The sequence below is a fragment of the Montipora foliosa genome, chromosome 11 (assembly GCF_036669935.1).
Source record: "Montipora foliosa isolate CH-2021 chromosome 11, ASM3666993v2, whole genome shotgun sequence".
Lineage (NCBI taxonomy): Eukaryota > Metazoa > Cnidaria > Anthozoa > Scleractinia > Acroporidae > Montipora > Montipora foliosa.
In genome coordinates, this window is record NC_090879.1 from 19,706,830 (window position 1) to 19,721,270 (window position 14,441).

The 14,441-nt window shown below is 39.6% G+C and overlaps 1 protein-coding gene across 1 annotated transcript; it reads left to right on the forward strand.

Annotated features, from left to right (window-relative positions):
- The first annotated feature begins 279 nt into the window (after positions 1–279).
- On the forward strand, positions 280–12,392 carry LOC137974958 (carboxypeptidase D-like). The gene is made up of 6 exons (XM_068821976.1): positions 280–3,063; positions 3,987–4,456; positions 6,712–6,815; positions 7,602–8,605; positions 10,298–10,758; positions 11,412–12,392. The coding sequence occupies exons 1-6, from the start codon at positions 300–302 to the stop codon at positions 11,919–11,921; spliced, it is 5,313 nt and encodes a 1,770-aa protein (XP_068678077.1). The 5' UTR covers positions 280–299; the 3' UTR covers positions 11,922–12,392.
- The last annotated feature ends 2,049 nt before the right edge of the window (positions 12,393–14,441 follow it).

Consider the following 14,441-nt stretch of genomic DNA (forward strand, 5'->3'; position numbering starts at 1 on the left):
TGCGCTATGGCTATTTGTGTTATGCATCTTTGCGTCATGCCTTTTTTGCGCTATGCCTATTCGCTTTATGGCTATTTGCGTTATGGCTCTCTGCGTTATACCTCTTTCCGTGATGGCCATTTGCAGAATCGGCTTGTTTCCATTCAGCTTTGGATTGATGCGATTTTATTTCAAATTTTGTCATAATTAGGCACCCCCTACGTTGGGAACAGCACAGCCTTTCTGAAGTGGGCGGGTGGGGAGGTAACACATTTTTGCTCCTTGTCACGTGTCATGTTCACAAACAATGGACAGAGAAAATGGCGGCCAAAGAGTTTCTCCTCATTGTACTTGCATCTGTGCTTGCTATTATAGGTCAAGTACAACCGAAAAAGCCTTGTAATTTGAAGCAAAAAATCCGAGTCCGGGCCTTATTACGCCGTGGCTACATAAATAACGACCATTTGGAATGTTTGCTTCGTTCTTTCAAAGATCAGCATAGCGATATTGCAGAACTTCACACTATCGGACGATCAGGGAGAAATCGTGAATTATGGGCACTGCGGATTACTGATAAACCAGGAGAGAGAGAACCGGGAGAACCAATGTTTAAATATGTTGCAAATATGCATGGCAATGAAGTCATAGGAAGGCAGATGTTAATCTACTTTATCGCTTACGTATTGGAGAATTACGGTAAAGACGAACGTATTACCAAACTAGTTAACACTACTGATATATACATTATGCCCTCTTTGAATCCTGATGGATTTGATGTCTCAAGAAAAGGAGATTGCAGAGGAGGACAAGGACGTAATAATCGCAACGGCGTTGATCTTAATCGTGATTTTCCTGATCAGTTTAATAAATGGAATAGTTACAAACTTAGTTCAGCGCAACCGGAAACAAGAGCAATGATCAAATGGATTGTTGAAAATCCGTTTGTGTTATCAGCAAATTTACATGGAGGGGCATTGGTAGCCAGTTATCCCTTTGACAGCAATAAAGATCATTGGCTCACCGGCTCATACAGTGCATCACCAGATGACAAAGTGTTCAGACACTTAGCCACCACATATGCCAAAAATCATAGAACTATGAGCACTAGTCAAGAGTGCAATCAGGGATTTGTGAACGGCATTACCAATGGTGCCTTCTGGTACGATGTTGTTGGGGGAATGCAAGATGTTAACTATCTTATAAGTAACTGCTTTGAAATCACACTTGAATTATCCTGTTGTAAGTACCCACATCGCCGCTATTTGCTGCCTGAATGGGAAAACAATCGTAATGCCCTTTTGGCTTATTTGGAGGAGGTGCATAGGGGTATCAAAGGGTTTGTAAGGAATAATAGAGGAGTTGGTTTGCAAAATGCAGTTATTCATGTGCACGGGATTGATCATAATGTGACAACAGCATCACATGGTGACTTTTGGAGAATTTTACTACCAGGAATCTATACCGTCACTGCTATTGCATCAGGTTACAGAAGCAAAACACTTAGGTATGTCCGTGTCACCTCTGATGAGGCTACAGAGTTAGAGTTTGTTCTGGAGAATGTTGACAGTGAAAATGGCAATGATGTGATGAGGTTAAATGCTCGTTATGTTCCATGGCTCAGGAGGCCAATACATTTAAGCAAGCGAGACTTAAGCTCAAATCTACAAGCACTAGATCCAAGTGGGAGATTTCCTATTTCAAGCATTCCTACTATGGCTAAAGAGTTCAACAACGTTGTCACACAATGGGAAAAGCCAAGAATCTTTCAACATCATAACTACAATGACATGACAACCTTTCTTCAGACAATCACAAATTTATACCCAAACATTACCAGACTGTATTCTGTAGGCAAGTCTGTTCAGAACAGGGAACTCTGGGTCATAGAAATCACTGACAACCCAGGAATTCATGAGCCAGGGGAGCCTGAGTTTAAGTATATAGGAAACATGCATGGTGATGAGGTAGTAGGGCGAGAGACTCTTCTGCTTTTGATTCAGTCTCTCTGCCAGAACTATCAAAAAGTTTCTGCAATAACAGCACTCATAGATTACACTCGCATTCATATTCTGCCGTCAATGAACCCTGATGGTTATGAAATGGCCACAGAAGGACAAGCCTCTGGTCCTGGTCGTGAAAATGCAAGAAACGTGGACTTGAATCGGAATTTCCCAGATCAGTTTTTTCCTAACCTCAACCCCATTCATGAGCCTGAAACTGCTGCTGTTATGACATGGATCAATTCAATCCCATTTGTTTTATCAGCTAACCTTCATGGGGGATCCATTGTTGCCAACTATCCTTTTGACAATACACTAACAGGTATAAGAGGCTACAGCCGTAGTCCTGATGATGCTATCTTTCGTCAGTTAGCACTCTCATACTCAAAAGCAAATCCAAAAATGGCAGGAGGTAGGCCTTGCCCTGAATATCCAGACGAATACTTTAGGGATGGTATCACTAATGGGGCAGAATGGTACATAGTGAAAGGTGGCATGCAGGATTATAATTATGTCCATTCAAACTGCTTTGAACTCACCATAGAAATGAGCTGTAAAAAGTTTCCAGTCAAATCAACACTGCAGACATACTGGGACAACAACAAAGTTTCTCTTTTGACATTTATGTCTCAAGTGCATACTGGTATCAAAGGATTTGTCAGAAATGAGGCAGGAGAAGGGATAAGCCATGCAACGATTTCTGTATATGGCATCCACCATGACATTTATTCAGCTAGTGATGGTGATTATTGGAGACTTGTTGTTCCTGGGAACTACTCTGTTAGTGTTCATGCTTTAGGGTACATTTCTGGCACTAAAAGTGTTGTAGTGTCCTCTGGACTCGCTACACCATTGGATTTTGTGTTAAGACAGATAATCCCATCCACTGTTGAGATGTCCACACAGTCACCCACTACTCCTCTAAAACTGTTTCCTGTTGAGAAACCAGATGTAACAGATTACTCTCTGAAAACTTCCCCTGCTCCAACATCTATTAATTCTCTTGAACAAAGTCCAGTTGAGGAAACATCATCGAGCAAAATCTCAGAGGCCACGTATTCACTTTCAACAGTCAGTACATCAGGTTAGTACGACTCTATGGTGATTTTCAATGTTGTGATTTAGGACCAGTAGCCATGACTTGACATATCTTATGGTCCCCTTCACTTTGATGACTTGGATAGGAAGAAGATTGCAAAAGAAAAGATAAAGAAAAACAAGAGATACTGTTTGGGCGGTCAGTGTTTGATTAAAACCTTAAAACAAGTGTTGGATCTGACCTAAGAAAGTATAGATCTAAATTTTCAGCAAAGTACTGTTCGCCTTCATCAGAGTAAAATGGCGAGATGAATAATTAAAAGAGCTTTAAAAGAGCCAGCGTCTCCCTAAGGCCTATTTGCCTTTTATTGTGCCCCTTTTAATTATTCATCTCGTCATTTTACTCTGATGAGGGCAAACAGTACATTGCTCTATACTTTTTTAGGTCAGATCCAACACTTTTTGAAGGTGTTTGCTCGGAGGCAGTGCGGCCCAGTGGTTAGGACGCTTGCCTTGAGATCTGGAGTTCCCAGGCTCGAGACATGTTCTGACCACTCATTGAATTTGTTCCTGGAAATCTCTGGTTCATGTATGTATGTATGTATGTGATATGGCCAAATTTAATGTTATGTGGAGCACATGATTTTATGCAAACTTGTTTTATATGCAGAAAAGCTGAGTAATCAGTCAGTACATCATCAGTACTAATGCAAATACAAATACTTCTGGTGTTGTTCATTTTCTTGTCCCTGTCTCCTTGACAAAGATCCTTAGAATTTAAATGGATGTGCTTACCATAATTATAGCTTTATAGAGAGCTGCTTTTGCATGAGTGTTTCTACCAGCCAGATTGAACTAATATGAGTCTGGTTTCTTATTTTGAAGGTTATTTCAGAAAGTCCAGAATACTTTAATATTACTAGAGTCCTTAATAGTTACTTTACTTTTTGTCTTGATACTCTTTTTTAGAATATGTGCCACAGTTTACTTACCATAATTACCATCAGATGCAGTCTTTTCTTCAAGAACATGCCAGTAAATATGCAAGTATAACCAAACTGAAATCCATTGGAACAAGTCGCCTTGGAAAAACAATTTACTCTCTTGTAATAACAGCAGAGGCTTCTCAGGAGAATCCACTGTTACCTCGTGTTGGTCTTATTGGCAGCTTACAGGGTACAGACATAACAGGCAAAGAGCTGCTTTTAAAGTTGATAGAGTTCTTGTGTGGTGCTTATGAACAGAGAGATGAAAGGATAACAAGCCTTCTTCAAACCACAGTTATTCACATTGTGCCAGCACTTGATGTCGACGGAAATGAGAATGCAACCAAAGGGGACTGTGAAGGGCATCTGTTACCAAGAGATGACTTGTCAACAAGCTTTTACTTCGACCAGTCCAACAAAGAAAAGGGGTCAATGCCAACCAGCAATGCTGAGGTAAGTTTAGAAAGCCCAGCATCTCCAATTGCCTTGCATATAATTGTCTGTTGTATTTCTCATGTCACTTTTTATGCAATAGCTCTTGTTAACTTAAGTCATACTTGGCCATGGGTATGGCCTTATTGGTGGTTATCATCGAGTGTGACTTGTTACGCTCACTAACAGCAACATATAATGTGGATTGAAGACAGGATTTAATAAAAAGCTAAGCTTCAACATATTCTTGAATTCACCACTTACCAGAGTGCACTGCACCATGAACAACCTAAATAAACAATTTAACTAAAAAGTAAATAATGCGGATGTTATGACCCTGCTTGGTTTCACTGATAAAGTGAGTGGTGTCATTCATCTTCTTTTTAACTGCTCAACAACATACCGAAATAAACAACGAGGACATCACGACCCCGCTAAGCTTTCGATGATAAAGGTGAGTGCAGGATGCATTATTCTACAGCCATTTGTGGATGGGTTCCATGACATACATGTACATGTATTTGAGTTAAATTTTGGCTTTTTTGTGCATATACAATAATTGATTTTAGACTAATCTGAAGGATACATAATACATGTATGTGAACGTTTTGTGAATTTAGCCAAATTTTAAGTTGCATTATTCACTTTCTTGCAGATGTCAATTCTGACACATGAATTCTGAGCTTAGAATTTCATTGTGTGACGTAACTTACACCTCCTTGTTCGAATCTAGAATTACACTGTATTAGAAGAACTGTAATGAAATCATCATTAGTCAAATTCAGAATGATTAGAAAAACTATGATAAAGCCAACCATAATCAATAATGACTTATGTTTAATAAGCTTGCCATGTGCTTCAAGCCATAGCATTTTCACACCTCATGATGGGCTGTGTCCTCGTCCTTATTCTACAGACATTTCTTGAGTACCAGGACAAATTTTAAGTTTTGCCTCTTTCTGCAGACAATTTAGACGTCTAAAAATGGTTCAATTTATATTGCGTTTTACCCTCTTTTAAAGTGCTAGTACGACCAAAAGTCAATAATTATTCTTTTTTTTGTATTTCAGAAATATGATAACTAAACCCTAAGTGACCTACTTTTTAAGCCTTGATTTAAAAAAGACTCCTGTTTGTTTTTGCTGGAATTTTCCTATGTAATGGTCTGCCATTACTTAAACTTTAAAATCTTGAGAGAACTGGATTGAGGAGACAATAACGTCAAAGACTCCTCAGTTTAAGAATGCAATGCATGTGTACGCGGCTGAATTAATATGCAGTCCAGGAGTTTAAGGCTTTTAGACTCCTAAACTCGTGTTTTGCATATAATAAGCTGCCTTTACACGCTGATATTTTAAGCTAGTGAGTGAAGGATGTCACTTTTCCCTGGACCCAACCCTCTGAGTTTCAATCGGTCAGTTTTGAATGTGAGTTATGGTGGACCATCAAATCCAAAATTATTTACAATCAAAGTAAACAGCCTTTGGGTAAAAATCAAATCCCTCAAAATTTTGCCAATCTGGTGTTAATCAAACACACTTTCAAAATCTGAAGAAAAAGAGTGAGCGATTTTTTTATCAGTGGTACTAAAGAGTTCAGTATGGTCAGGCATCTCACCATGACTCACTCCACAATGTAGCAATGAAAGGGTTAAATATACAGTATAATGTTCTATAAAACATAGCAGTAAACTGACATACTTGTATTAGAGACTTTAAGATCTACTACGGCGATGTCTACGAAAACATCACTTCAAAATGTAACTTTGCAATATCGTAAGTCTTTTGCGGTTATTTCATCTCGTTCACTTGGTTCAATGTGTGCGAATTATCCTAACATTGAATTTATACACGCGGTTAGAGAATAAAAATACGGAATGAAAGATTTGCATTTGTACGCTCACATTGTAGTTAAAACCTCAAATTTGGTGATTTCACATTGTTGTTCTGCAGAGTACAGCAATAAAATGTGTGCCGCGTATGCAGCATGATTCTTTTTCCACTTTTACCCAAGGATGTTCTTGTTTTGTGGCATTGTCATAGCCGTATCTGTCGTTTCTTAAACTCCCTATTCCCTCAACACTGGAAACTAAAGTAAGTTCCACTGACTTCATGACACTGTTTCTATGGTCACCAATGATAAAGGATGTCACTATCAGCAAAATGTACCGCAAATTTACTGTCTGTTAGCTGCAGTAATTTTCTCTGTAACAAACAGTTAGATGTAAGTCAAGTTATGGAAAATGTTTGACATTCTGCCTTTGAATTTTTCTTCAGTCTGCTGCTGGCGAGCCCCAAGAGGTGCAATATGTTAAAGCTTGGTTGAAAACTAACAATTTTTCACTTTTGGCTGACTTCAGTGGAGGAGAAATAGGGGCAAGGTGAGCTTTTCATCTTTCCAACCAGGTCATGCTCCCCAGGTCATGCTCGGTGAGCCCGGTAAATGAATGGCATAATATTGAAGAGATTTCAATTTTACTGTTGATCATCATTATTATTTGGCAATTTTAGCTTGGTCATCTCTAAAAGTGATTTACCTATGGACGATGGAACACTTTTTTTAGTTTACAGAAAATATAAAATGTGTGAAAGCCCAAAGTAATAAATTTGTTATTCTATATATTGTACATGTACATCATGACATGACATCAATACAACTGGCTCTAGTTATGGAAAGGGCAGATAACATGATCTGGTGGATAAGTCACTGTACAAAGATTTCAGCATTCTCCCAGGTAACTACTGGTATGAGTATGCACGCTCCAAGCATAATGAAGTACAGCTGTAAAGGCGTGAATAGATACCTTGGTCAGTATTTAATATGGAGTATATGTTATATTCTGAATAGTGACTTATCCACTGTATAAATAATTATTTATCCAGCCTTTGAGCAACTAAACATGGCTTCCAATTACTGGTACATGTACATGAGTGCGTAGGTTCGATTAAATATTGGTGGTATCACTTGCATTGTGCTTGTTCCTTTGATCCGACTAGACAGCCAAGATTCATTTTGTTTTTTTCTGTACTGCCAGCCATTATATATTGTTAGAAATGAGACGTTTTTGTTTCATCCCCAATACAGCATTTAAGATCAGAATTGAAAAGAGATTAAAGCCAACAAATCTAGCTGTTATGATGCATTTTTCCATTGGTTTGTTTGACAGGTATCCCACTAGTGTTTGCAACAGTGGAACTGCAAAAGGTCAAGTGACATTGAATAAAGCTTTATTTGAAGAGCTTGCTTTGACTTACTCCAGCAAGCACCCGATAATGCACCTTGGACAAGACTGTAACAAATCTGCTGCTAGGTTCACTGATGGAATTGTTGGTTGTTCCCAATCGAAAGAAGTTCATTACACAATGCAAGATTATGCCTTTTTCACTCTAGATATACCGCAACTTTCTTTCTTTATTTCTTGCTGTAAGTACCCTCCTGCTAAGGAACTGCAGAGAATCTGGATGGCCAATCGTGAACCACTCTTAGCATTCTTATCAAAATCTCATGAAGCTGTTCAAGGTGTTATTCACACACTGGATCACAGACCCATTAACACTTCTACAGTGACTGTTGAAAGCCAAGGCACGGCCATTGTACTCGAGCAACATGGTAGCTCAAGTTTCTACCAGCTTTTGGCCAAAGGAAAATACAAGATTACAGCTCATGCTCCAGGCTACTCAAGTGTCACTAAAGAAGTGACAATCCATAATGGCTCACAAGCGAATGTTATGTTTAATTTACATGAAAAACCAAAGTTCTCTCATCATAAATACGCAGCAATGGAAAGCTTTTTAAGAAATATTGCTTCAAGGTGTCCTAATATTACTCGGCTATACAGCATTGGACAAACTGTGCAGTACCGTAGCATATGGGTTATGGAGATATCCGATAATCCAGGAATTCATGAACCTGGTGAACCCGAATTTAGATACGTGGGTGGAGTATATGGGAATGAAGCAGTGGGAAAGGAAATGTTATTACTCATGATTCAACATCTTTGCTTAAGTTATGGTAAAGATGACTTGGTGACAAGGCTTGTGAAGTCAACCCGTATTCATATTCTTCCTGCACTTAATGCTGATGGATTTGAAGCAGCAACAGAAGGCAACTGTATGTCTGATAAGGGAAGAAATAATGCAAGAGGCATGGATTTGAACTCCGATTTTCCAGGTACATTGTACAATGGGTAGTCTATGGAGGCATGTGTCATGTAAAATAATTTATCTATAGTTTCTCTATAGTTCACCAACACAACATTTAAATTGAAGGAACAATGTATTAAAGACATATATTTGAACTGAGGGAATGAAACAAGTTAAATAGCCCATTTCCGAGTTGCTGCATGCCTCAGTTTCAAAGCGAGTGCTCGTGCTCAACCATTCAAATGGAAAAATGAGTTGCTTATTCTCATGCAAATCAAACTCATTTCCATTTCAATAGTTGAGCACCAAGACTCACTTCGAAACCGAGACAAACAGCAACTCGGAAATGGCCTATTGACATCATCGCAGTTATCAGTGCTACTTTAGCAGAAACGAAAGGAAAGCCTGAAAAATTCAGGCTTGAACGGGAATCGAACCGTTGACCTCTGCGATGCCGATGAAGTGCTCTCAGCTACAGTCTTTTACAGTCATTGAGCTTCTGTCTTTTAACTTGTTTTCAAGGGAACAAAAAGAAAAATAACTTTGAGGTTTGACTAATTAAATTCTCTCCGTTCTTGAGATACAAAGGGAATGGTGACACCCGAAAATGGCCCGTAAAGTTTCGGGACTTTCGAGAAACGGGCCCCTGTCTGGAACTGGGAACTGTTCGTTTTTTGTGAGTATGTAACTGAACCCGTCGATCGGATGATATTCTCCCAGTTGACTTGATAGCTCAATTGGTAGATCAGCAGTGCACCGATATCGCAGAGGTCCTGGGTTCGAATCCCGTTCGAGCCTGACTTTTGGGTGACGTAGCAGCTTTCGTAACGTATGATGTGATTGGCTCGCTACCCCCAGCCAGCCAAAAACAAAAGTCCAAACAATTGAAACAATTCCTCAGACTTAAAAACAATGGAAGCTGCTCACAATACCAAACAATAGCATGTTACGAGAGCTGCTGCACTACTGTGAATTTTTCAGTCCTTCCTTTCTTTACTTCTAAAGTAGTGTTCATAACTGGCGTTAACTACGATTAAGTCATTTCTTGCTTAAAGATACCTTTATTCTGTAGTTTCAATTCGATTCAGATCAGGGGCCCATTTCTCGAAAGTCCCGAAAAGCCATCTGTGAAATTGCCAACCGCTTGTTTTGGAAACCCGATCTTTTAACATGTTTTCAAGGTAACAAAAAGAAAAATAACTGTGAGGTTTGACGAATTAAATTCTCTCCGTTCTTGAGATACAAAAGGAATAGTGACACCCGAAAATGGCCCGTAAAGTTTCGGGACTTTCGAGAAACGGGCCCATGTCTGTTCGGTTCAATCTCTGCTAGGAAGAAGAGAGAAAAGGTTTCTCCGCTCCCCCTTTTATCCACTACGTTTGACTTTTTAATTATACATGTGCAGACAAACATATGGGACATTCACATGCACTGAGGCGTGAGCACGATCTAACATAGCGGCGCAACACTCGCGTTCACTGGTGCATGAGCACGACCTCATGATCTCAAAACTTGACCTACAACAATAAATGATTATTCGTAATTTAGTGTTGGGAGTGAAACAGATAGCTTTGAAAACATTGACCTGTCACGTGCAGGAAAGAAAATTAATGTTCACTTCAATAGGCTTGTTTTGTCTTAATTCAGTGTGAGCTTAGGGCTAACCTGCTTACAACGCCTTCCCCCTTGTCATGACTGCTACTTATTTATGTATTCACAGGGTTATACGACTCCACACGGAAGACCTTTGAGGCCGAAACAAACGCTATAATGAAATGGATTAAAAATTACCCATTTGTTCTGTCTGCTACTCTCCATGGGGGCTCACTGGTCGCACATTACCCATATGATGCGAATCCTCAAGGCCATTCAGTATCCAACCCTACACCTGATGACGATGTCTTCCGTTACCTAGCAACGTCTTACGCTAACTCGCATCCATCAATGCACTATGGGAAACCTTTGTGCCCAGGCCTTTCCGTACGAGAAGAATTCCCCAACGGGATCACAAACGGTGCAGCTTGGCACAGCAAGAGCGGCTCAATGAAGGACTATATTTATGAAAATAGCAACTGTTTTGAGATCGCTATACACATGGGATGTTGTAAATACCCTTTTGCTCAAGACTTGGACCATCAGTGGAAAGAGCATAAGAATCCGCTTTTCTTTTTCATGTTCCAGGTGAGCTGGTAAAACTTATATATAAGCCCACGTGACTTATATAGTTTTTCTAAGGAAAGGAGGTGGAAATGAAGGTTTTCGTGATATCTAAGTGCCTTAAAACTGTGTAATCTTTAACTATATCCAGAAACCCATAAGGGTTGAAATGTGTAACGCGCGTTCACAGCTTCCGAATATTCAGTGCGAACTGATTGGTTGAATGTTTCAGTGCTAAGTACCATATTTGGAAACCCCTCGCTCTTGTTGTTCCAAATATGGTACTTAGTAAATTAAATATTCAGAAGCTTGTTTCCCAGCACACAAGGGGCCGTTACACGTTTCAACTCTTATGGGTTTCTGCTATATCGAAAAAAGACCTTCAGTTCGTTTCAAATACATTTGTCCTCAAATTTAGTCGTTCCTTGTGGTGAAAATGAAGTTTCTCCCGTTGGTTTTTGCCAGCGGTATTAAAATTGTAATAAAGGAGGTGATAAATGTTGATCGCGGTATAGAGATTGATGGATTAATCGATAGATCGATTGGCAGGTCATAGCTTCAAGTCCTTTTAGTAGCTCTTGGATTTTTTCCTAGTATACCCGAGTCGTTTCCCAAAGGAAATAAATGTTATTGTTGTTAAAGTTTCCCAAGAATGAATGATCATCTTTTTCCCCTAGGTACACCGCGGGATTAAAGGCTTCGTGCATGATGAATCAGGATCTCCTATACCTAACGCTGTGATATCAGTGAAGGATCGTTATCATGATGTCACTACCGCTAGTAGCGGTGACTTTTGGCGCCTTTTAACACCTGGAAACTATGACGTCACGGCGTCTGCCTTAGGGCGGAAAGACGTCACATTGAACGTTCAAGTGCATCCAAATGAGCCCGCTACACATCTTCAGTTTACACTGAGAAAGCAAAGCATTGCACTTGGTCTGCCAGCGGCTGTCATGGCAGGGATAGTAGTCATGGTAGCAATAATAGTGATCGTTGTTGTGGCGGGATTGTGGCGATTGGCGCGCTACAGACGTCAGCTAAGCGTCAGACGCAATGGGTACGTCATGGACTACGATCACGAACGGTCCCTCAATTCCTTTAATTCAAAGGCGCTGCTTAGCACTGAATATTCTGATGATACAGACGATGATGAAGAGGACAGAATATTTGAGTGTGTCAAACGATAACTATGACTTGTGTTCTGTGAATTAGTATTACTGTTGAGCAGTACAAATGGACAGGAGCTCTCATTTTCCTAAATTTGGTCACCCGCGCGCACTATTTTACACCGAGTAAAGTTAGGAAAGATTGAGTAAAGATGACGTATCCCTTGGTCTCGTTTGCAATGTAACTATAACCACTTAGATAAAATAATATATCTTGGTTTGTTTCGAAAAGCGTGAATAAATTGGAGTATCGCCGAGATGGACAATATTTAGAGTAAGGGTAACTTATTTTTTTGCGTTTTCCGAATCAATTTTTCCGAGCTGTGGAGTCACTAGTAGAAATGGTATACTGTATGTAATAGGATGAATTCTTTGGATTGAATGGACTTCCAGTGGCGATAGTATACGATCTTCCTGTCAGGCAAAGTTTTTTAATATTGAAGAAATGTGACACTTGAATGAATAAATATTAATGTACCTTTTATTATTATACACGATGTTTTTCATTGGCTGTATAGTGTCGTACTTCCTATTGTTTCACGCCCAACATTAACAGGTACTACTTTGAACCAAGATTTTAAAATTAATTTCTAGTTAATACAGTAAACTTGACAGCGAGGTAGTGATAAAATGCAATCGTGACTTCACCTCAAAGAAGACGCCTATAAGGGCGTTTCCGTGGGATGGACAGTGTTCTTAACTCAATCGCAATCACCGGTAAAATTCGGGAAAATGGCGAGAGTTTACCAGAAAGATGAGTCTGTAATTTTAAATAGCAGCTATTTGTTAGAATATTACTAAATTTGCAAATGGAAACAATCAGGCTGAGCACAGGCTGATCAGCCCGATCAGAATTTATTTTCCTTTTCAAAGAATCACGGTCAGGATAAAAAGTGAAAAAAAGGTGAGATTTCTTTGGAATATTAACTGGAGATTTGCCGCTTCATTCACTTGCTTTGGTTTAATGAGAATTGCAGTAATATATCTTTTTTTACTTGATTTCTCTTTTGTGCCTGGCTGATTAAGGCTTTTTCGTAAATTTCTTTCCACGTTTTTTAATCCTGTAGTGGGAGGAAGGGCGATGGAATCCCCAAACAGTGCCGCTGCTGAATAGCGTTCCGGCGCTAAAGGTACGGTAATACGAGCAACAAAAACGTCCAACTTGTCTCGCAGCATTGCTGTGAAACTAGTCGAAAAGCGATGTTGCGCCTTTTACATGCCACACACAACCGATGTTGCTGCATCGTATTGCAGAAAGTACAACGGTCCTCTACTTTGTGAAACCCTGCAGCAACTTGCAACACTTGTTTTTGTTGCGAGACAGGTTGTGCGTGGGATGTAAAACGAGCAACATTTTTTAGACTAGTTTCGCAGCAATGTTGCGAGACAAGTTGGACGTTTTTGTTGCTCTTATTACCGTACTTTAATTACCACTTCCATTGTTTTTTCCTTCACGATTTATCTTGTTGGCATTTACATAACCGATTACGTACTTTCATCTCCTTGGAATCGTGGGGAGATGAAAGATCCAGGGAACGAGAGTCTTGGAGTGGCCATTAAAGTTAAGCCCATTCGAGTGGAGTTGGTACTAGTATGGGAGACCAACGCAAAATTCCAGTGACGGAGACATTAATTAATCTTTTTTTGTAACTTGATTTCTTTTTGTATTTGCTCGTTAATTCCCCTTTTTGCCTAGCCGTGAGAGACGTCTGCTAGCAGGGAAACTTGTTAAAGGCTTTTTTCTAATATTCTTTTCACGTTTTTTATTCCTATATGGGGAAGAATGGTGTTGGAATCAACAAACAATGCTATTTAATAGCGGGTGTTGACTCACAAAGGCCAATTGAACACACTGGTTCGATCCAGAAAATGTTTTGGAACGACTAAACAAACCGGGTAAACAAACTGGTTCGCAGGTCGATTGGCGTATTCGTTATGCAACTGTTCGCAGTGGAACACTTAGGAACGAAGCAAGATCTAGAAATAACGTAGAAAATTCCCCTTACCTTTGAAGCTTGCCGTTCTCAAAGAAAAATCATCTGTCACACTCTATTAAATACTTTCAGATGTAAAGTTACCGCGTCAATCATCGCGGGCGAAAATATTTGTGCGGAACTTCGTGGGGGTTCCAATTCATTTATTGAATGAATTAGAATGGGAGTTTTGGAAATACTGAAGGGAATGACTGTGAATGATGAATTTTGCGCCCTGCAACTTCCGTCTACATCTGTTTCATCAAATTAATGTCTCATCCGCCCCGTGAATGAGCCAAAAAAGGTGAGTTTTGTTACTTTGCATCAAGTGTGCACTACTATCATTGAAATCGCGCAAAATGTTATAAATGCAATGCAAAAACACTGCTTTGATGGCGCAGTGGGCCTGGTATGGTAAAAGTCATTGTCTTTTCATGACGCTTTCCACAGGATAGGGAATTTTAAAAAAACCTTCAATTTGTTACTAGGAAAAAAGAAAAGAAAAAAAAACAGCAAGAGCAAAAATCTCCTGTGCGGTCACCCATCCAAGTATGAACCCCAGCCAAAC